The sequence below is a fragment of the Brassica oleracea genome, chromosome C9 (assembly GCF_000695525.1).
Source record: "Brassica oleracea var. oleracea cultivar TO1000 chromosome C9, BOL, whole genome shotgun sequence".
Lineage (NCBI taxonomy): Eukaryota > Viridiplantae > Streptophyta > Magnoliopsida > Brassicales > Brassicaceae > Brassica > Brassica oleracea.
Window position 1 is genome coordinate 50,339,311 of NC_027756.1, and position 22,342 is coordinate 50,361,652.

Below are 22,342 nucleotides of genomic sequence, written 5' to 3' on the forward strand. Positions count from 1 at the left end.
GTAAATAACTTTTATTACATATAAATATATTATTTTATAAATGTGTAATAATTTTGAATACTTAAATCTGTAAATTTTGATAACCAATCAACAATTCTTTAAGTTTTGAAACCATAATTTAATTTTCAATATTAAACTTTTTGGTATTTATTATTTTGTAAATAATTATTTGTTATAAAAATGTGAAATATGTAGTAGATTTCAATATGAACAATTCTGTATTTAGTTAATATATAAAAGGATATTGAGAACTATTAACATATTCACAGATGATCACTTATTTAACTAATCTTAAAAATTATCTCTTTACGTTAAAAATTCTTACGTGTTGAGTTTCAGGATATAATCTTGTTAATATATTCTCTCTCTGTTAGAAAAAATCAGAGACGTGTATGAAATCGGAAGCATAATATTGAAATATGGACACGTACCTCTTCACCAATCATCAGCATCTCAAGGCCGAGAAGGATGCCTCCTTTGGAATTATTGCAAGCTTCCCATAAATGGATTAGCTTAAAAAGCAACTGGGAATCTCCAGGTCCTGGTGAAACCTTACTGAAGAAAAGTGGAGATGGATCTTGGGTGGTGGTGACTGTCTGTTTGATTTGCCATAAAGCTAGGAATGGATTTGAGGATATGAGCAATAGATTTTTGGCTTAAGGAGGCATCGTTATCATTGAGTAAGATGAGGGATGTGGAGACTTAGACGATGATTTGTCTGGAGGAGTAATTAAGTAGCTTTAATTCGTCATTATAGCTGTCGCATGCGTTATGAGGAGGAGATAGGAAGACAATGATTTCTGGTCTTCTGGAAGGTCGTCTGTAGACTTCGTAACAAAATTAGGTTGGAGTAAAAAGATGACAAAACAAATAGGTCATTAAAGCTAAATGGCCTATTAAGCAGCACAGATTCGTAGCCCAACAACTTAACATCCATGATGACATGGACAAATGATTGGTTATGAATATTTTCGCTGACGTGGACAGCTTAAGAGGGCTTCATATTCTCCTTTTAATAGTGTTAGATGACTGTTGTTTGTTTAACTTGATATAAATTAATAATGTTGGACTTTGAAATTTTATTAATTTATAAAAATATTAATTTACAAAAAAAATTCTTATTTAGATTTTTTGTTTTAAGATATATTTCATCTAATATAAGAAAAATATTTAATTTTAGTGTATAGACATTAATTATTATTTTTTTAAATTTGACATTTATATTAATTTTATTATATGATTTGGTGTATATAATATATATTGCATAGAATTTAAATGTGGTTTTAGAAATAATATTACTAAATCTCATCAAAAATAAATTAAGTGTTAAGAAAATATAAAGATAATTTCATTGTGAATATAAAACAATAATATAATATTATGTTCTCACTTATAAAAAATATGTATACATATAAATTATGAATTTATACTTTTAATGGGACCATATATTTACAGTAGAGTTTTCTAAAAAAATTATTATCTTATTATTTTATCAATTTGGGTAAAATTTTGAACCGGTTCGAATTGGGACCGGCAAAATTTATTAACTTATAGAGATTATTAATTTATCAAATATTAATTTATAGAGATTCTATCGTATATTCAATTTAGTACGTATTATATTGATATTGATTTTATTTTTTAAGACACCATCTTGTTCTGTTTGTTGAAATATTTACATGATCTCCAAAAATTTGGTTTTCAATTTTTTCATGGAATTTATATTTGTAATAACTTAATTAAAAAATTTTAAGTTAATTTTAAAGATTAGTTTAGATTTCTATTTTTAATGGGCTGCATAGTTATTTAATTATTTTCTGGGTAACTAAATGACATTAAAACTGGTGCATCAAATCAACAATCAATCCTTTGTTTTATCTCACTTAGAGAAAGTGAAGAGCAACTCTCATTTCGTAATCATAATGATATAAATGTGTGACTTTATCATTAGAACTACAATTTCGAGAACATGTATATACAAGGAGATATATGTTGTGCCCGTTGCGGAGCGGATGAGGAATCGATTAACCATGTGTTTTTTGAATGTCCTCCAGTACTTCAGGTTTGGGCTCTCTCCAAGATACCATCAAATCCAACCATGTTCCCAACGACCTCTCTGTTCACAAATATGGATCACCTCTTCTGGAGAGTCTCCCCACCGATGGAGGATCATCAATTTGCATGGATTCTTTGGTATATTTGGAAAGGAAGAAACAATAAAGTCTTTAGCAATTTCGACATGGAACCAATGGACACCCTCAAATTGGCAGAAACAGAGTCAAGACTTTGGGCTGATGCACAGGTAATGACTGAGACCAGGACAGCGTCCCAAGTTGAGGTTACGACTCCCCCATCAATTCCAGGGATATGGTGTTTTACATATGGATCCTGGAAAGAGAATGATGTTTTCTCTAGGCAAGGTTGACTGAGTACTCTAGAAGGTTTTAATGGGTTGTTAGGAGCAAGGAATGTTCGAGCTTGTCTATCCCCTTTACATGCAGAGATGGAAGCACTAATTTGGGCAATGGAATGCACGAAAAACTTACTGCAATTTCAGGTTACATTTGCAACGGATTGTTCTCAGTTGGTGAAGATGGTTTCGGAACCAGAAGAATGGCCAGCATTTGCAAGCTATTTGGAAGATATTAAATCCCTGAAAGAAGTTTTCACACGTTCGGAGATTATCTATGTACCAAGGACGCAAAATTCAAGAGCGGATAGCCTAGCACGCAGTGCCAGGAAGCAACCGTCGTTTGTCGTTCACATGGATCAAGATCTACCGGAGTGGTTCACAGAGTCAATATGAGTCTGTATTTGATGACAAAAAAAAAAGTGTATAAGCCTAAACATTTTTTGCTTGTGAAAACTATCGAAGATGGTTAAGTAGTAGTAGTATGGAGTACAGAGGGATCAACATTATGTCAAGCTTCCCAAGTATCATCGTCCCTGTAAAGAGAGCATGAAATCAAATACATTAACAACTTAAGACAATTTTACCATTATCTATGCAATCTTCCTTTTATCAGAAAATTACATTTTTTACGCATAACTCAAACTTATACCGTGAACATGCAAAACGCCTAGATGGTTTAAAGCTCCTTCTGCGCCAGACTTAGGTGAAAAAAAAATCCAAACGAAATTGGTCTAGTGTTATTTATCATCAGCAATATATATGTGTTCATACTTAATGAACTCTCAATAACAAAAGAGAGAGAGAAGGGAACAATTAAAAAAAGCATAGTTCAGGTTATTTTATGAATCTTTAAACCAAAAACTCAAAACAGTAAAAGGTATAAAGTAAAAAAAAAAATCTTATAGTTCTACTAAAATCTGGATCATAAGTAGATACAAACTCTAGTGAAGTACATCTAACCTTGTTACAATATGCAACCTCTAGGGACAGACTTATTATTTTCATTCCAGTACATGGGAAACAATGCCTCCTCAGCAAGTTCACCAACAGTATTCCGGTTCCTTGGTCCAGAAACATAGACTGGATATAAAGATTCTAAAGGTTCATGTTTAAGTTTACATGAAAACTCTAAAACACTGCAGAGAACGATGGTACCTCATATAGCCCACTCTTAACAGGTATATCCTCCTCTACTTCATAGAGAGTAGAAGAAAAAGAAGCTTCTGAAGGAGTTTCAGTTGACTGCTTATTCTATTTATTTTTAGTAACCACTTGTGGTATAGAGCCTTTGCTGCATTCTGCATACTTGTTCTTGAGATGTTGCTGGTCTTGTTGTTGTATTGGAAGTTTGGTAAAAGACACAATGTCGTAGCGAGAAAAAGAGAGGGCAAGGGTATGACCCTAGTGTGGCTTGTGATGTCTTTGACGATGTTATGCTTATGGTGCTTAGGTCAGAACTTGTGACCACATCCTGTTATGTCACACCCACAATCAATTCAGTGTTCTAGTTTAGTTCGGTAGTGAAGAATTGATACATTACCAGAAGCTACGGTGCATTTTTTTCCAAATAGACAGAGAAAGGGTCACGGCATGGAGTTAGACAATCATTTCCTCGCCAGCTCCATACTCTGAAATCCACAAATGAACAAAAAATGTCATATCTTAGAGTTTCTTTGATCATAGTAGCCTAGTAGGTAAAATGTTTCTTAACAAAGCAATCTTCATAATGCTCATTATAGGAAGACAGATGAAAGGATAAGGGATTTTTAATGGATGGCCTTGTGACTGAACCGTGGTTGGGTTCAAGATTTCCTCGAGCCAGTTCCGGTGCCATGAGCCAGCAACTATCAATGGTGTCCATCTTTAACCAATTAAACCAAACGAATGTTGTACTTTCCAAGCTTTTTTATTGGGTTTTGCAAGCAAAGAAATAGAGAGAAAATCTAACATGTTAGAGTTTACGGCAGCCAAAGAGACATCCTAAACAATGATTTTCAGAAAGACTATGTAGTCAAGCAAAGGATATACATACATATACCCGGAAGACACTGATATTAACTTTCTCAGAAGATGCAGCACCTTTGTTTCTTGAGCTGAAGTTATGATCTTACGCATGCAGCGTTGCTCCAACATACGATCCTCCTCCCTCCTGACATTTGAAAGATCTTAAAAAAATCATTTTATTATATGGGGAAGAAAAATATTAAAACGGATAAAGCAGACAGCTATCAGCTAAAAAAATATGCATGATAGGCGACAACTTTTATAAAATTGTCCAGCATGAGAAATTGAAGAAGCAAAAGTAACATGAGAAAGAATCTCACCTTGGATATTAGATGCTCTCATGATAATCCAATTAGTTACAAACTTACTTTCAAAGCATCATACCCTCTGTGTACCATATGTATTGAACCTGCATTTTAAATAGATACTCATTTATCAATAAAAGATGGAAGAGAGTACCTTAACATAGTTAGAATCTGGATTACATTACCAAGAAGTTATACAGTCTCAAGCTATAAGCATTCCCTGATATAATGAAGGAATCTGAGCCCGATTACTTGTGTGAAGATAGCGTCAGAGCTAAGAGGACTTTACATCGCCGCCTCCGCCGGATTCCCTAGTTTCGGTATCTCCGCCAGCTAATTTCGTTGTTCCCTGAGCCTCCTCCTCAACAGCGGAAGCAACCGGATCCATCGCATCTTCGGCCGCCGTAGCTCCAACATCGTCGGTGATGGAAACGGAATCAGAAAGAAGTCCGTTGGAAGAATCTGATCTCGATTTACGACGAGGAAGCATATCGAGATCCGCAACGCCATTATCCGTCGGCGGCACAGCGACGCCTCCAGAATCCAAAACCGCCATTTTTATTCAAATGGCGTTTTTAGGTAAAAGAGACACAGAAAGCGAAAAGCATGCAGAGGAAAACGGTTAAAAATGATTACAGTAGAGAGAATCATAATCTAATGGAAAGACAACAAAAAAGGTGACTTTTTTGAAAAGAGGATTGAAAAATAGAAAATTGCTTATAAATCGGTTTATCGTGTGTCTCTTTCCTGCAAAGAGAATCAAACCTGTTTTTTAGAAGGGGAGAAAAAAAAGATTCACAACAATGGTGACAGATATAGCGGTGGGAGTATTTCTCTTATTTATAGGATTTTTTCCCTGACAAACATAATTTATCTATTTTGTTTTTCGTTCTACTTTTTGCTTAAAGAATCCATTAAAATTGTATTGAAGAACACCATTGATTGAGAGTAGATGAGGCTCTGTAACGGAGTTTCGATGAAGAGGAAACAGAGAAGACGAAGTCGATGAGTGAGTCATAGGGTTTCTTTGTTGACTCGGCCGCAGATGACATGGCAGTAAAGACGAATTTGATTAGTTGATTTTTTGATCTGACGTTGCATAGCTAAGAAGACTTCTTATTCTCCTTTTGATAGAGTTAGATATATCTTATATATTTACAAACTAGTGTTTGATTTTTATTCATAACTCGTAATTATCCAAAATCGTTCTCCATGCATGTAAAATGATAACAACAAACCCAACCATGAATTGGGACGAGAGAGTTAATATCCGACCTGGAATCGACGTGTTTGCTCAGTCTGGGGTGACTAGAAAGAAGGAATCTTTAGGTTTTGAATAACCGGCCTAAGGAACAAACGAAAAAACAACTAACTACAACAACTTAGCCGGATAATAGAAATTATGATTAAAAATTGTCGTAGAGACTACAATATATGACTGAATGTAAACTTTATTTGCAAGACAATTGTTTTTTATAAAAAAATTGTTTTGTCGTTTAAATTATATGTGATATATATATAATCACTAAACAGTAACATGTTATGAATTAAATTACCCTTGTAACGTTATGCACAGCATCGATAGATACTTGAGTTCGAATTATATTGGTCGATACAATTTAAAATGCAAGGCGCATTGACCTAAAATAAATGACTAAGTTCGGACTTCGAACAAAAAATACAAAGCAAAACAGGCGAATCAGAAAACTATCCAAACTTCTGTTTTGGTCTTTCTACTCTTTCTTAGTAACATTTCAGGGAAAAAAATGAGGAGACAATATTAAGTCGAACACCTACTATCATTGGTAAATTAAACTACTGGAAAACAAATTTGTCTCACATAAGTTTTCTAGTATTACAACTTAAAATCAATTGGCAATTATTGAATTGACACAAATCTCTTATATATTACTCAAGTGATTTTCAAATTTCCGATGTGGGATCTTCTCTCCAATATCCTCCTTCAAGATAATGGTGCGTATAACCATTAATCTCGCAAAATCCATCGTACCTCCTCCGAAATTATGTTTTATTTTCTAGCAATTTTGGCGGAATTGAACCTTCTATGGGCCATCAGCTAATGGGATGATCGGACCACTGTCCGGGCCAGATTAATGGGTCAGGGTATTGGGCCCGCTCTGATACCATGATGAGTTTTATGGGTTTCCAACTTAAAACTAATTGGCAATTAGTGGATTGGCTCAAGTCCCTTATATATTACTTAAGTCCCTTTCATATTTCGATGTGGAATCTTCTCTCCAATATAATCCTACGACGTATCTGATTAGATTTTTGAGCGAAATGTTTTTATAGAATTGTTTTGAATTTGATGGACTTAATTAGAGAGTCATATAATGTAATTTAAGGTGAGTGTAACCCAAACACACATTGTTTCAGTATTAATAATTTTGTGGCTTCTCATACACAAACGCAAAGATACCCTTCGTAATGTAGGAACGGTCGTATATATATTATGATTGACATTTTATCTAAATAAATAACTATGATTGACTTCAAAAAATCAATACATAAGAATTTAAGTACTACTTAAACAGTAACATTAAGTCAAATATATATTTTGACTATTTTTAGTCTTAAAATTTAAAAGTCATATGAAAAAATTGCAAATATGTTAAAATATGTAAAATCATTAGAAAAACAAGTCAAAACAGACAAATATGTTAATAAACGTAGAATTGATGGAAATTCCAATTAGATAACGCAGTAATTAGAAAAAAAAAATTCTCGATTCATTACAACATCAAAAGAAGTAATAAATCTGGGATAAATCAGAAAAAAAAAAAGATTAATATTTTTGTTTAATAGAAAGATTAGTTTTTGATTTTTTTAACGCTGGATAATTATGTTATTACAATTATGATAAAGATTAATTTTTGATTAATACAAAGATTATTTTTGATTAATAGTTAGCAAGTTAAATAGTTTTAAACCCCATCAACAGCCTACATGACAGTTACAGTAGTCACTCTTGTTCTTACTTTTTTCAGATTACCTGTCAGGAAGTCCCAGACAAGAAGCATATATTAAGTATGTGCTTTTAACTTTGAAAACACACACATATATATATATATATATATATATATATATATTATTTTTTTAGGGATGAATTATTTTCAAAAGTATGCATGTCTAAAAAGCCTATGAGAAAGAGAGAAACATAATATAGAAACAAAAGAAGAGTTTTTACCCTTTTCTCTCAAAAGTTTCAGAAGGTGTTCTTCGTGTTTTGCTCCGGCGTTGGTCTCTCCAACGTCGGAAGCTACCTTTTCTCTTAGATCTAGTTTTATCATTGCTTCCTGGTTCTAACAAGATCCATCTTCGATATGTTCTGGGATTCTGGGTGTTTCACCGCCGGTAAGTGTCGGGTTCTGCTCCGTGGAGAACTAGCTTCGCCGGTGGGTTGAGCTTTCTGGTGTTCCGACGAGTTGGTGTGAGCTTGGTAGAGCAAGGGAGTCAGCTTTTGGGTAGTGTCACCGACAGATCTGGTTTTCTCCTTCAAACTTTTGCGGTGCTCTCCATGTTTCGGCGATGCGCGAGGTTCATGGCGGATTTGTCCAGTTTTCTTGTCATCGTTTCTTATTCAAAGTTGGGTCTTTGTGGTGGAGTTGAGCTGAATCTCGCTCGTTCCACTCCGGTTGGGGGTCTTGTCCTTGCGGCGGTTGTTTCAGTCTCGTATTTTGCATCTCCAGCTATGGTAATTTGCGTTTTGATTGCTCTTGTACCTTTAGGTGCGTGAGTCTTGAACGTTCTGGGCCATGGGTGTAAGCGTCTTAATGGTTGTGACTTAGCAGTATTTGTTCTAGGGGTTATGTGTCATTTGGTTGCTTGTCATTTGGTTCTTCTCCCGTGAGTGTTGGAGAGGTTCGGTTGGTAAGGCTTCATCTTCTTGGTGGTTGGGTGAGCTTCTTTCTTTGATCGTAGAGCGTTTATGTATCCAAGGCGTGTGGACCGAGCAGCGGTTCCCCTTGTCGAGTTTTGAAGTCCCCGAGTTTTGGTCTTATCGTTTGGGAGCAGCAATAAAGTGTGGTTTGGGTGCAGAAGTGGAGGGTACTGGGTGGCGGGCTATAGGCAGTTGCGGTATTTCCTGACCATTGATATTTACTCTGTTTTAAAAAATGCTAAGTGTTCTGATGTGGCTCTTGCGTGGATGTTAACGTGCTTTTGGTGCTAGTGTTGATTTGTTTTTTATGTTTTATGTTTGTTCTTAAGTCAACCCAATGTGGGTTTTAGTCGCCCAGTGTGGGTTCTAGTTGCCGCTTCTTATGGTCTTTTAGTTTTGGGGCTATTTTATTTTATCGCCAGCTTGTGTATGAATATGAATGAATTTCAATTTGGGAAAGAAAAAAAAGAGCCTGATGAGGTTTCGGGGATATACACATTTTTTTTAAGAATTTTAATAAGAAAAAATATTTTTTCGTAAATTGGGGTCTAATTCTATATAAATTTTTACAATTAATGTTTAGCGCTATTGGTCATGTTGGCTGTCCTATGTGTTATATTGGTGACAAGTTCGACAATCCTAGATTTTTTTTATATATTTTCTTACTAATTTAATAAATTAATGGGCCAAAAATATTTGTTAGCTGGGGGCCTTATCAAAGTCAAGCTCCATTCTGTTACCAGTCACACAAATTGAGATATAAGCCTGCAAGTAGAATACAATTCATGGAAGAGTGTGCAACATAAAGTTGGTATTTACTCCCAGATGCACTGTCTAAGTTCCTTTTCCAAGTGTATATACTATATTGAACACAGAGTGTACGTAAATTCATTCAAGTTGATTCACTAGAAAGAAAAAAGAAGAAGAGAATTAGATCCAAGCAGGGACAAGCTCTGTTTATAGAAGATACCATACATTGTTTATACATGTTCATGTATGTGCATTGAATATTATGTATTGAGGAGGAGGTTCTAGCCTTTTTTACCTACATCCCCTTCAAGAGGTAGGATGAGACTTCTTCTGTTACTTGGTGGGAGACTCGCAATCGTTGAAGTCCAGCACTCGACCCTCCGCCTATCAATATGCAAAACGTACAAAACCCAAAGTCAAGTTTCTAGAACCATAGAATCATAGTCTCAAAATCTTCAACTTAGAGAGTGAATGAATTGGTACCATTAGAGGATCATTATTCTCTTTATCCAAGTCCTTCATCTTCTTTGCATCATCAGTACTTGGGGAAAGTGAAATTTCCATTGCATTGAATGCTGCGAATGCACTTGTATGCTCGTGTCTCTGTGTAAACATTCCTATGCTCTCGTAGCTTCTCTCCCCTGGACTGAAAATGTAGCCCATGTCCTGGAGAAACAAGCACAAAATGCCTTAGAAAGTTATGTCTAAATATACAGGCTAAAAGAATTTGACATTGCATACCTCGATAGTTATGTCTGTGTCAAACCTTGGGCTGGGCAAGAGAGAGTTGACGTAAAACGGAGATTTCCAGGCTGAGGGAGATTCAAGACCTCTCCTGAATGGAGTTCCACAGAATCTGTAAATGAAGGAGAAGCAAACTCATTGTAGCAAGAATATAAAAACAAAAAAATATATATATAGTTAAGGTTGGGGGGAATAGAGATGTACATGCTGAAATTCTCATTGTTTGTCTCGTTGTTAGCAAGATGACTCTCGGTGTTTCTGGCTCGAGAAGGCGAATTAATGACCAAACAAAGACTCGAAGGAGAATGTTGTTCTTTGTTAGAAGTAGCCATGAGGGTTCTCTGCAAGTGATTTCTTGGGGTTGAGACTTGTGTCTTCTCTGCTTTGGTTACTGATTGACCAGGAGGAGACAGAACTTGCTTGTTGGTATTGCTCTCAGAAAGAACACCGGAGAAACTTTGAGCCTGCACAAGATTTTATCCGTTCACTGTTAAGTAACAATGCATACAAAACAAATGATGATTCATATGACATATAAGTTAAAGTGAGAAAGCCTCCCAACTATGTTATGTACTGTTAGATGACCATGACATGTAACATATCAGATTCACAACTAAGCTAACTACTAAGTTTCAAATATGTTCTGCTTAAAATCTGGAGCATATCAAGACTGTAATAAAACAGCTAACTCAACAGATGTTCAAATGCTTAAAGGAAAGACAAGACTTACATGTTGAACATTTGCCTCCAAGCAAGTTTGCTGTGGTTGTACAAGTGATTTACTGACATCCATGGTTTCTTCTGGCATTCCAGAGATAGATTCTTGATTCTCACTCTCATCAAACATAACATCCAGGCGTGAAAAATCTTTTGCCAGACTAGCTGCTATATCAGTTTCAAGCTTCTTATCACTCCTCTTCTCAGATAGAGGTGTCAGCAGATCACGCGTGCGTTTCCTCAGGATTGACTTTGCACCAACCAACGTCTTTTTCCCAGTGGGAGACTCCCACAGCCTAAGCGGGCTCATGCACGCCATGCTGGACATCAGCAGCTTGCGTATGCCAAGAGGGCTATAATCGTGGACCGGATCGTTGAAAGCAGGTAGGTCCAGGCTTGGAAAACATAGACTTGATGATGATGCTCCCATATCCTCATGATGCTGCTCGCTTGACATGTTTGTTTCATGCTTAGGAAGAGAGTGTGGCTTAGCTTCTGCCAGAGAAGCAAAATCGTTCACTGGAACCAGCTTTTTGGAATCATTTAAATGATAATCTTCGGTGGAGTTGTTAGGCCCTTCATCAACACAAGTAGAGGTTGAAGGATCATTGATGCATATGAAGCTACCATTTTCATTAGTCTCAAAAGAATGACATATCAATCCGGATGACTTCTTGGAATACTTATCGGGTGTTATGATTAAGGGAGCCGGCCGAAGAGTTTCTTTGCCTGAGGCGGGTGTTGCAATGGACATTGAAGAAGAGCTCTTCATAGGAGATTTTGTAGCTTCTGAAACCTGGCTGTCTGAAGCTGATGCACACAAAACCTCGTGTGGCTCTTGGGTTGAAGATCTAGAAACACTGACCCCTTCGCTCTCTTGATCAAGGAAAAGAACTCTGCAACATTCCGTTTCAGATGTGTTGGTGTACGCAGCTACATCTATATTTGACTTGGAGTTCGGAGCCCCTAGAGAGGCTTCCTTCCTCTCCTTGGTGTATGTCATTGGTAACCCTGACATGTTCTGACTCATCTCCAGTGAAATATCCGACAGATCCTGAAAGTCAAATTGGTAATCCTGGCTCGTAGAAGCCGAGACGTTATGATCAGGAAACTGTGAACAGTCCTCCATGTCATAAGAGGCTTCTGAGATGGAGACTGAGATATCTTCCAACTCTGGATAATAATACTGAGAGTTTTCACACGGGTGAAAATGTTGCCCCATGTTCATTATACCATGTTCTATTTCTTGCTCTGCCTGTCCACTCACGCAGCCACTACCATCCATAGTACTCTGCATAAAAGAGTTTCTATCGTAAGGAGCTAGAGGCATGGCTTGGTACTGATCCAGAAGCCCAGAGGACATATAGGAATCGAGTTTCTTCTTGACTGAGCTGTGCCAATGGTTTTTAATTCCATTATCAGACCTGTTGATAACATAAGCAACGATAACTATGTATGTTGCTAAGAACAACCAAAAGGAATAGCAATAAGATGTATTTTTAATTCCAGTTCCAGATGAGAGTAAGTAGTAGTACCTTCCAGGCAAGAACTTTGTCAACTCTGCCCATCTATTACCATAGATTTGATGAGCACGAATGAGAAGCAGCTCTTCTTCTTGAGTCCAAGCTTCCTTGTTTATGGCAGGGTTGAGGTGATTGTGCCACCTGTATCATCAATTAGGATATTTTTTTCTAAAAGTTTCAAGTGCTAAGTAAGACACTGTTGTTGGTAAAAGTCTATAAGCATACCTTTCTCTACACTGCTTTCCAATACGGCCAGGCAAAAATCGAGCAATGGTGGACCACTTCTTGGGCCCATATTTTTGGATTAACTGAACTATCATTTCATCTTCCTACATTCCATTTCAAATGAGAGCAGTGAGCAGTCAGTCATAGGGGAGATTTGGACATTACAAAAGCCAAGAGAGTCAAGTATGGAAAGATGCATATAATAAAAGCAGTGGAAGAAAAGCGATGTCACACACCTCCTTGGTCCAAGGACCTTTAACAAGTTCAGGATTAAGGACCTTCTGCCACCTGTGGAGGCACTGGACATCAGTTCGATCCTTGAAAAATTCAGCTGGGAGTTAAGAAAAGACGATCAGACATTGAAATAGAGAAGAAGGCTAGCAAAAGTATGTCAAGAGTAGTGGAAATTTTACCAATCTTCTTCCAGTTTTTCCCTTTAAAACTATGGACAGCTTTTGTCAAAATCTCATCCTGCAAAATAAACATGGTTGGTCAACTAAAAAAATGAGATATGGAGACGGAAGACTGAAGAAATGCAAAAAAAATACAAATGTCACCACTTCTAGTGTATCTCTGATTTAGTGTATGATCTAAGCAAATGCACTTAAGCATAACGAAGAGCTCTATGATCAATGATATCATAACCATAGGATTGAACACCATTTAGAAAAAGAAACATAAATAGTTCACCTCCTCTGCAGTCCATTGACCTCGAGTAGAACGTCTAGCAGGGCCACTCGTCCTCCTGTAAAATCAACACAAGAGTGTCACGCAACTCAATTCTAAGTGACATGAATACAGTTTCTACAGCTTATTCCTAGTCTATTTTGTGACAAATTCATTAATAAAAGAAAAGAAGAGAGAAGCATAATACCCCTGACGCGATTTGGGGTTCCCTTCAGTAACCCTCTGAGGAGGGGTTGAGCTCGTTGTTGTACACTCACTTTCCATACCTGGGAAACCCTAACGGCTAACAGATACGACGATTAGTCAAACCAACAGCTCAAGTTGATCAGATCTCGTAAGAACAGTCAGTCCGCCACACCCAAAATAAAATGCAAATCTCAGATTGGGTACAACTACAAAACTTCACTGTCTGCTCATCGCACATTGAAAACAAATGTTTGAATTAAAAGGAGAGAAAATCTAAACGGTCGGCAGAGCTATTTCAAAAAGGGAGTTTGGAAGTTCGAATTTTCTTCGACTAACCCTACCACACACACACACTCAATTAAACTTCCAATTAAACATTTTTTTTTTCCTTCTTCCTATCAAATCTGGGTGATCTAAGTTAATCTAAGCCGTTCATTTTAAATATTATTGGCCATGTGTCTCCTATCTTTTTCAAAGTACTCAACGGGCATCTCATTATTTGTTTCTCTTCTTTGTTTCCCCCCCCCCTACTTTTTCCTTTATTTCGAATTTTACCCCCGAGATTTAATTTAATACCCATTGATGATTTTCAGTACAGATTTGTTGGGACTACTGATCCGTTGATTTCCACGTTGGGGCCACCGTCTGTAATTATTTCAAATCATGTGACTAAATACGTGATAAAGTAGCTGATCTGATATAAAAAGATATTGGTTTGGATTTGTATATATATTGGATCTAGTCGGTTTAAATAATGGTAATTTGTTGATAATGTTTACAACAGTCAAAGCGACTTAAATATGAAAAGCAGGTGTTTATACCTATGTAAATTAATTTTGGGATCAAAAGAATAAAAAGTAAAAACTATTAGGGTGGTAAAATGATTTTCCACAAACACACAGCAGGTTAGGTAGAGTAAACCATGATCGCACCAGCTCGCTAGCTCACCTGTGTTACATATATCATTATGCTCTCTGTTTTTCTCACAACTCAAGATTCAATCCTCTGAAACATTTCAACTCTTATAAAAACTTTTTGAAACAAAAGGGCAATTCATCATCATTATAACTCTTAAGGCTAATAGAAGAACATGATAAACCTTCTCTGAAGGACAGCACCGGCAGAATGTTACTGACTTGGGTTTTTTTCTTCTCATTTCTTCAGGGCTCTTTTACATGAAATCATCTTCGAGTTCTTGAAGAGACTTGTTGCTTGAAGCAATGTCTTTGTTGGATGTCATTTTATCAGTTACCATTAATCCCTTGTAACTCCTCATGTCTGCTTGCCTCTCCTTCTCCAGCCTCTCTATATCTTCACGTTTCTTCTGCAATACCACATAAACAACGAGGATTTGAGTCAAATTTCTGATCAATTGACTTTCGACAGATTAAGAAGATGACAAGGACCAAAACAGAAACTGACCTTCTCCCTCAGGTGTTGTTTCCTCTCAGCTCTTTCAGCAGCATTCACTGCTTCCCTCTCAGCTTCATTATGAAACAAACCATACAATTTAATATATTTTAAAGTTACACAAGCTGAAAAAGCTATAGCCACATAAACGACACTTCATATGCAAGAAAGTTGAACGAACAAGAAGGATGTATGCATGATCCCTATCTACTGGAATTTACTTAAGAAAGAGCCCACAAATCGAAGACTTACCTCTCAGATCAGGGGTTTTCTCAACTTTTGTTTTGTTCAGCCTGTTAATTATGTCATTGACTCGCTTCTCCACTCGGATAGTCCGGACCTTACAGAAACACAAATATCATTCCTTTGCAACCATTCTTAAGCAGGTTTCTTGTATGCACAACAAAAAAAATTCGGGAGAGATGAAGAAGCTTACCATCTTTGAATTGTGGAAGCCAACTTGACCAACATCCATGGAGGCGGTCTTCTTCAAGTTGGACCAAGGAGTGTAAACAACATCGACGTTGTTCACCTTGTTGCCTGACACATAATCCCAGACACACACCAGTGGGTAAGAAAACAGTATATAGCCTATAAGTGCCCTCCTTCTAAACGAAGAGAAATGGGAACAACAAACTGATACTCCACGACTTATGGTTATGTAAATGTCAAGTTCACGACAAGTAGAAAAGGGTTTCAGATATTTAGTACCTTGAATGGAATTAGCTTTCACAAGCTGAGCACAGTCCTCGAGCACACCTTCACTAATGTCATCAAAGCCTTGGCCTTTATGCAGCCTCAAGTAAACGTGAGCTGACGACATCTTATCAACGTGAAACCTGCATCAGATACAAAGAAGAAAATTATCAGATTAAAATTTGAAAAATCACATTCTTACCCAATGATTCCATTTAAAAAAAAAAAAAAAATCAATCTACAATAGATCATGACACATCTGACCATAAACAAGGGAATCAAGCTCGCAATTCGATCAAACCAACAAATTGACAATCGAAAAAAAATAAAGAATAATATCGCTTACCAGACGTCTTCGGGGAAGCCGTACTTGATGAGCTCCTCGTTCTCGAACTTATCGAGCCCCATGAAGATGGTGTAGTCCCCGGCATCTGGTCGTGCCTTGAAGTAGAACACCATCGCTTCGATTGAGAAACGAATAGAGATCGAAAATAGGGCAGGGTTTCCCCCTCTCTCACTTCCCTATCTCCCCTGCAAGATTCGACAATGAAAGAATCGTAACCACTCGAGATAATAATACAAAAACGCAAGAAACCTTCATTTTGTAACAGGGTCAACTGAATTTACAGAAGTAACCTTCATTTTGTAAGTATAACGAATGAGGCCCATAACTTTTTTATTTCATTTATTGAGTCATTTTCACAAGAGACTGGGATTACATTACAATGTCTCTGGATTCCATTCGAGATGACTTGTAACAGGGTCAACTGAAGCTGAAAAGTTCCACGTCTAAGGATAATAAAGTACCACTCCATAAGTAACGTGGTTTAAGGTGAGCGAGAATATAAAACTCATATAACAGTATTATCGCATTTTACAACCAAACGTAGAGAGATCCATCCAGCGAACTCTATTTGATGATACTGATACACAAGAGGCCAAGAGCTTTTTACGGCATGCCAAACTCGGACAAGGCTGTTTCAAATACGGTTGCGAATGCCTGAGACGTACTCTGCTCGTCCGCTTTCACTTTTATCTGTGCCTTGGCTGATGAAGAGTTTATGACACACTCTGTCAGATAGTTTGATGACGGTTCTGATTCCTTTTGAGCAAAGAAGAAAAACTTGAAGTTTGGAGATTGCCCACCCGATGCGATACAGTGGATGGAATGACTCTGCATATGTTTGATAAGTGATTGTGGAACTGTCAAGGCCGCAATTCCCTGGGGATTCACAGAACAGTCCTGCAAATGAAAACAAAGTTGCAATCTCTCACCAGTCAAAATCCCCAACAACATAATGATATGCTGAATAAGAGGAGCAAGACAAAAAAAACATGAAAAAAATGTAGACAATCGCTTCATGAATAGGATCACAAGGTGAAAGCTGTGGGGAAAAACAAACCTGTGTTAATGATATCGGCAACTGGCGCCATTTCTGTTGGAAGGCGCCTGGATCTAGAGCAGCTCTTGGGTTAAGTTTTAAAAGAGGCGGTGATGGCGTTAGAGCAGGAGCAGGAGCTGTTGACAATCCCAAACCAAAGATATCATCGAAATCAAAGCTAGATTGTTGGGTAGTCGCGGGCGTGGCAGGGCCGGAGATTGCAAGCTCTTGCATTTGTGAGGATATATTAGAGTTGTCATATGAAGGGGCCGTGTAAGCAGAACCAGTAGTGGAAAGTCCTCTGTTGTCATCCTTCTCGTCAGTACTCAGAAGCAGGTCTTTGTCATTTGCCTCAAATTGCTGTGGAACAATGTCACTGGAGGCTTCAGGTGTGATGGGAATGTTTCCAATTTCGTCTGAAAACTCAAAGGGGCCTCGGTGTTCCTTATCCGTGAACATGTAAGACGGCTGCAAGAATTTTTATTGTTACTATGAAATAGCTAAAGAAAACCTCCGAGTAATACAAGGCTAATGAATACATACTATAACAATGGGTTTGACAGTAAATTCAGGAAATATACCTTCTGGTAGATCACAGAAAGGCTGTTAAACTCGTCAAATATACGGTCTTTGATTTCACTGCTTTGAGTGTCAGCAAATACTGAAACCGCCTGTTTTGGAGGACTAACCACACGTTCAGCCACATGTACGTCGTATTGCAGAACACGATAGTAGAACAAGGCTCGATCGTGAACATCCTACTCCAACAGTTAATGTTGAATAATGATTTAATGGGCCAGTGGTTTCAAAAGAAATCAATTTGGAAGGGGGAGATTGGTCAATACCTGGTGAAAGTCAGCCATCCCTGCAGCTAGAGCTATTCCAAGGGCTCTCTGAGTCTCAGGTGGCCTCTTGAAAAAGCATTTCATTGCTGCAGTTAGGAGATGCAACCGAACCTGCTCAACGAGACAATAACTTCATTAGACAAATGTGCAAGTCTTCTCTCACGCAAACATGGGAACATAGATCAGTAAATCCTAGTATCACACATAAGCAGAGGTGATGCCAAAAATACCTCAGCCGAATGCTCTTCCTCCCAGTTTTCTATCAGATTCTCCAAAACATAAGGAGCATCACTCATATCCTGAGCATATTCACCCAACATCCATATAAGAGCCGACTTGGCTTTTGGTTCTTGGATGTTTTTACTGCTGATACCGCCAACGACAGAAATGCAATCATGGCTCCATTGTGGATACTTCCTAAGAAGGTCCTTGACAAGAACCTATCGGAGGGAGCCAGACAAGTCGTTACAAATATGCAAACAATATGATGGCTAATGATCCCCGTGAATAGTACGTATGATATGCTTACCAAAGTTTCAGCAGTGACATAGTCCTTTTCCATCGCCAGAAACTGAAGAAGTCTATCAACAATCGCATTAACATCATACTGCTGCAAAGCAATCTTCCCAACCGCTCGAATTGATTCCCTTGCAATTGCAATATCAACGTTTGCAGCATACTCGCACAGTTCCGTCACTGAATGGACAGAAAATCATGAAGCAGACACATTGAAGAGCCAGAAAAGAACGGTTTTTATCGTTTCATATTCCTTATTTACATTAATATGAAACAATACCAATTTCGTAAGTGTTGCTCTCATTTGCAATAGCAGTCAACATCTCAAGCTTCAACTTTTTGACATATGAGGGTTCATTGTACTGGCAGTAGAAATGCTTATAGTCTGAGGCAAAAATGAATGGCGCACGGACAACCAAAAGATGAAGGTGGCTCAAGATTGCATACGACTGCTCTGGACTTCCAGAACTGACGAGAGTCAGAAGTGGGGATTTAATACGCTCATATACCTGTACAAGATCATTTAGCATCAGTTAGACAGTGATCACGATCAACACTTAAAACCTAATGACATTTTAGTTTCTAACGCTGATTACTTTGTTTTGCTAGAAATTAAAATATGATTTGCAAGCTTTGAGTCACAAACTTATCATCATTAAAGCCCACACATACTAATTTCATCAAGAATATCTTTCCATGATTAAGGATAAAAGAGGTGGACTTTGTACCTGTTGATGAACATCAGTCATGGAGAGTGTTAACTGCAGAAACACCTTGACTGTTGCCAAGACAACAGCACCATTGGCATGCTGAAGTCTATCTTCCAACAGATTCATAATATCAAAAATATCATTACTATCTGATGGCACATATTTTACTGCCAACTCAAGTATAAGACACTGCGCCCATTCATTGAATTCCTTGATCCTGCAAGGAAACACCACAATGGTGAAATTTGCTTCTCCTTTCTTAGATACCACTGCAACAATAAAGTATTGTGATTGAAGGCTGAAGGAAGAACTTAAGGACTTACCGATTCAAGAAATAATATATAACTGGTTTGCTAAGCAAGGATTCCTTCTCCCGGCATGCTTCCTCAGAATGGCTTGCTTCTAAACTCCAAATCTCTTGAAGTGCAGAAAGGCAATTGGCAACTACCTGCAGCGTATTTTATATCAAAATATACTAATCATTCTAAGTCCATATGGATTCATATCTACATACACAACAAAACTAACCTGAGCATCTGAATCGTGAAGCATCAAACTCTTCAGCGTAGCAGGAAAATCAGCATCAATACATGTCGAAGCCGAGATGTGATACAGCTTCAGCACTCCAGTCACAGCGATTGTTCTCACATAACTGTTATTATCCTTTAACCCGCTCCCTAAGGGACCAACAAGATACTCCACAAGGTTCGGCACTCGTAACGAACACAAACTCCTCAAAGCGAGCCCGCGGATCATAGGATCCTGATCTTTGCAATCCCTCTGGAGGAAATTGATCGTCAAAAGGGAAAGATCAGGATTGCCCTTGGCGTAGTTACCAACGTAGAGATAACACATCTTCTTCAAGACGATGTCTGACGTCGCCGAGCACATGACCATTTCTCCGAATACGGATGAGACGTCGATGCCGATAGTCATGTACGATATCACTTTCTTGAAGAGGTCGCGCTTCGAATCATCGACTCCTGGAGCTCTGCTTCCAGCTAGCTGGCGAAGCTGTGATTTCAGATCTGTTACTTCGCTTTTCCTGATAGAGAACGGCAGATTATAGTTTCAGTTTGGCTAAAAGAGAGATCAGATCATCATACGTACACACTGGAAACAGATCCACTACAATAGAGCTTCTTAATTTTTGGATTTAGTATAGAATCAACGCAGATCATTAAATTCAAGAGCTATAAGGAGCTGATCAATCACGCATTAATCATTAAACTGGTAGCTGGTTTATAGCTTAAGAATGTAAGCAAACGTTAAAGCGATACTGATCGAGAGAGACGAGCATGAGTTACCCTGAAGGTTGGGACGGTGACGGATAACGCTGCGAAGCGGCTGGAGGAGCCATGGCTAATACTGTTGCGGTTCAGACACGATGAATTTTTACGCCGTGAGATCCGACGGAGAAGGGATCACGAGAAGCGCCGATCGGAGAGAATTCCCACCGAGATCAGAAGCTGGAGCTGCTAAATTTGGGTGAAGAGATGATGGTTATCACTGGTCTCGAGTCTCGTCTGTGGGAGATTTGCTTATTCGCTCCTCTTACTTTTGTTTTCTTACAAATTTACCGCTTTATTCTTTTATCTTTTTTTTTGTCAACCTTTCATTTCATATTTGAAAACTGGGCACATGCAAGATATAGTCAATGGTCCAACCCCATTACAACCCGTATATAAAATAAACCCAAAGAAACCCAATAACCGACATTGATTTGTCTTCCTGTATCGGGTGACACAGCAATTCCACGCGTTCCAAAGCAATACACGTGTCATCCAATGCTTCTGCATGTAGCAAACTCAGTTCACGCGCTTGGAAACGCGCCGCTGTGCAAAGAGAGGACTCTGATGCCGCAGCTCCGCCAGCAAATCCTCCTTTTACTCAAGCTACAACATCGGACACATTGATTTGTTCTTGCAAACGCCTTCCACCCCAACCGAGATGACTTAACCGTATTCAACTTGATTCACCGGAGTTAACATTGAGGATAATTTTATCAGGTTAAAGAAAGACCATTTGCCGGACCGTCATAGACGCCAACTCTTCTTGATCTTCTCCAAGGCTGACTACATAATCCTTCAAACCCACACATCTCCCGATCTGAAAAGCTCTCTTTAAAGCCAAGCCGGCTAAATCAACATAGAGAGACTAATTCTCTTAGGAAGTTGGCAAGATGAGCGGTGAAACCAAGCGATTCCGATCAATCACCAACGGGATATAGGAGAAAGTTGATGGAAAGCGACATATATTACTATCACCGATCAAAAGATCGGAGATTATTATCTTCAACCACGATCCGAGAAGGATGAGAGTGAAGATCAGCTCGATGGTGATTGAAGAAGACACTTCAAAAGTCGCCAACGCGAAGATAATTCCGCTACCGGCAAAAAGAGAAATCCGTCAATCGGAAGTATTGATCGGCTAACCCGAAAACTAAATCTGATCAAGATCAAAGATCAGAGACAAAAAAAAAACAAAAGTTGGTTCTCTCTTTTCAACTTCATCTCCGTGAAAGATGGAGATGCGTGAACGGAGAAAAGGGGAGAGAGAAACCTTCTTTTTTTGATTGGTTTCCGCTTTATTCTTTTATCTATTACGAAGGAGACTAAACGTTTAAGAATTTTCATAAGATAATAACCTTATAAAAAATCTTATCAGGAAAAAAAAATTCCATTTGTCCACAGATTTAGTTGAAAATTTGAGAATGTACTGTAGAAAATTAAGTTGTCATTGTCCTGAATAAAACTATGTGATAAAAGTTATTAACTAATAACAATATAGTTATCTCATTATTCCCTTATATAAGAATACTTTTTATTTCTATTTTATATATCACCATATATCAAAAGTTATTTTCAAAATTGAAACTATAAATAGGTCAATTTTGATAATTTCAACTATTTGAGATATTTTGGTAAACTAAAACAAAATAATAGAGACTGAGATATAATAAATTTTAAAAATAAAGCGATTTATCTTAATAGGATCGATAGTATCGATGGATTGATATGTGTTGGTTACGAGATAAGTTAGAGATGTCTAGATTAAATATGAATATGGAATTCAAATTATTTTCTAGTGTAGGAATATTTTGGCACGTTGATATAGTTTGAGAATTATTATTTTTTTTAAGTAATTAGTAGAGCATGCATAATAAACCGTTTAACGAGTTATAGGCTTTCTAGCTGAGAAGCTTTGAGAATATGAGAAGAAGAATCAACTAACGTGAAAGAAAAAGAATCAACTGTGTTTTCCTTGGGAGAAACTTGGTTCAAGGCACCTCTGAAGTGAAAATGAGTGCAAGGCACCTCTGAAAATG

General features: G+C 37.7%; 3 protein-coding genes and 1 long non-coding RNA gene across 7 annotated transcripts; all 4 read right to left on the bottom strand.

The window, feature by feature from the left end:
* Positions 1 to 3,318: 3,318 nt before the first annotated feature.
* On the bottom strand, positions 3,319 to 5,698 carry LOC106316557. 4 transcript variants are annotated; one of them, XR_001264868.1, is made up of 6 exons: positions 4,908 to 5,698; positions 4,738 to 4,826; positions 4,446 to 4,562; positions 3,954 to 4,041; positions 3,569 to 3,884; positions 3,361 to 3,493 (listed from the first exon to the last, which is right to left on the bottom strand). It is a non-coding gene; the product is annotated as an uncharacterized LOC106316557 (long non-coding RNA). The 4 variants fall into 4 exon arrangements; XR_001264865.1 differs by having other exon boundaries at positions 3,319 to 3,884; XR_001264867.1 differs by having other exon boundaries at positions 3,361 to 3,884; positions 4,493 to 4,562.
* Positions 5,699 to 9,489: 3,791 nt separating this feature from the next.
* Positions 9,490 to 13,749, bottom strand: LOC106313675 (myb-related protein 3R-1). The gene is given in 12 exon segments (XM_013751560.1): positions 9,490 to 9,709; positions 9,712 to 9,757; positions 9,857 to 10,039; positions 10,115 to 10,229; positions 10,322 to 10,581; positions 10,848 to 12,258; positions 12,370 to 12,498; positions 12,583 to 12,686; positions 12,819 to 12,913; positions 12,996 to 13,053; positions 13,273 to 13,327; positions 13,457 to 13,749. Coding segments are annotated over 12 exon segments (2,574 nt in total). The 5' UTR covers positions 13,534 to 13,749; the 3' UTR covers positions 9,490 to 9,668.
* Positions 13,750 to 14,254: 505 nt separating this feature from the next.
* LOC106315606 (coiled-coil domain-containing protein 25-like) lies at positions 14,255 to 16,150 on the bottom strand. Its single transcript, XM_013753382.1, has 6 exons — positions 15,908 to 16,150; positions 15,577 to 15,704; positions 15,302 to 15,405; positions 15,118 to 15,205; positions 14,878 to 14,939; positions 14,255 to 14,779 (listed from the first exon to the last, which is right to left on the bottom strand). Exons 1-6 carry the CDS (start codon positions 16,018 to 16,020, stop codon positions 14,627 to 14,629), a joined length of 648 nt encoding a protein of 215 aa, XP_013608836.1. The 5' UTR covers positions 16,021 to 16,150; the 3' UTR covers positions 14,255 to 14,626.
* Positions 16,151 to 16,257: 107 nt separating this feature from the next.
* Positions 16,258 to 21,598, bottom strand: LOC106318453 (beta-adaptin-like protein A). The gene is made up of 11 exons (XM_013756442.1): positions 20,322 to 21,598; positions 19,543 to 20,059; positions 19,338 to 19,462; positions 19,033 to 19,231; positions 18,585 to 18,813; positions 18,318 to 18,484; positions 18,019 to 18,228; positions 17,789 to 17,899; positions 17,525 to 17,701; positions 16,965 to 17,411; positions 16,258 to 16,804 (listed from the first exon to the last, which is right to left on the bottom strand). Exons 1-11 carry the CDS (start codon positions 20,372 to 20,374, stop codon positions 16,511 to 16,513), a joined length of 2,529 nt encoding a protein of 842 aa, XP_013611896.1. The 5' UTR covers positions 20,375 to 21,598; the 3' UTR covers positions 16,258 to 16,510.
* Between the last annotated feature and the right edge of the window lie 744 nt (positions 21,599 to 22,342).

Bases quoted from the DNA above. Each gene is read 5' to 3' on its own strand.
- LOC106315606 (XM_013753382.1), bottom strand. From the start codon at position 16,020: ATGGTGTTCTACTTCAAGGCACGACCAGATGCCGGGGACTACACCATC. The intron at 15,406-15,576 runs GTACTAAATATC...ATTATGTGTCAG, and splicing joins GAAAGCTAATTCCATTCAAG to GCAACAAGGTGAACAACGTC. The intron at 15,206-15,301 runs GTAAGCTTCTTC...TGTTTCTGTAAG, and splicing joins GCTTCCACAATTCAAAGATG to GTCCGGACTATCCGAGTGGA.
- LOC106318453 (XM_013756442.1), bottom strand. From the start codon at position 20,374: ATGGCTCCTCCAGCCGCTTCGCAGCGTTATCCGTCACCGTCCCAACCT. The intron at 17,900-18,018 runs GTATTTTTGGCA...CTCGTTGAGCAG, and splicing joins AGGAAGAGCATTCGGCTGAG to GTTCGGTTGCATCTCCTAAC. The intron at 17,702-17,788 runs GTATTGACCAAT...CTGTTGGAGTAG, and splicing joins GGATGGCTGACTTTCACCAG to GATGTTCACGATCGAGCCTT.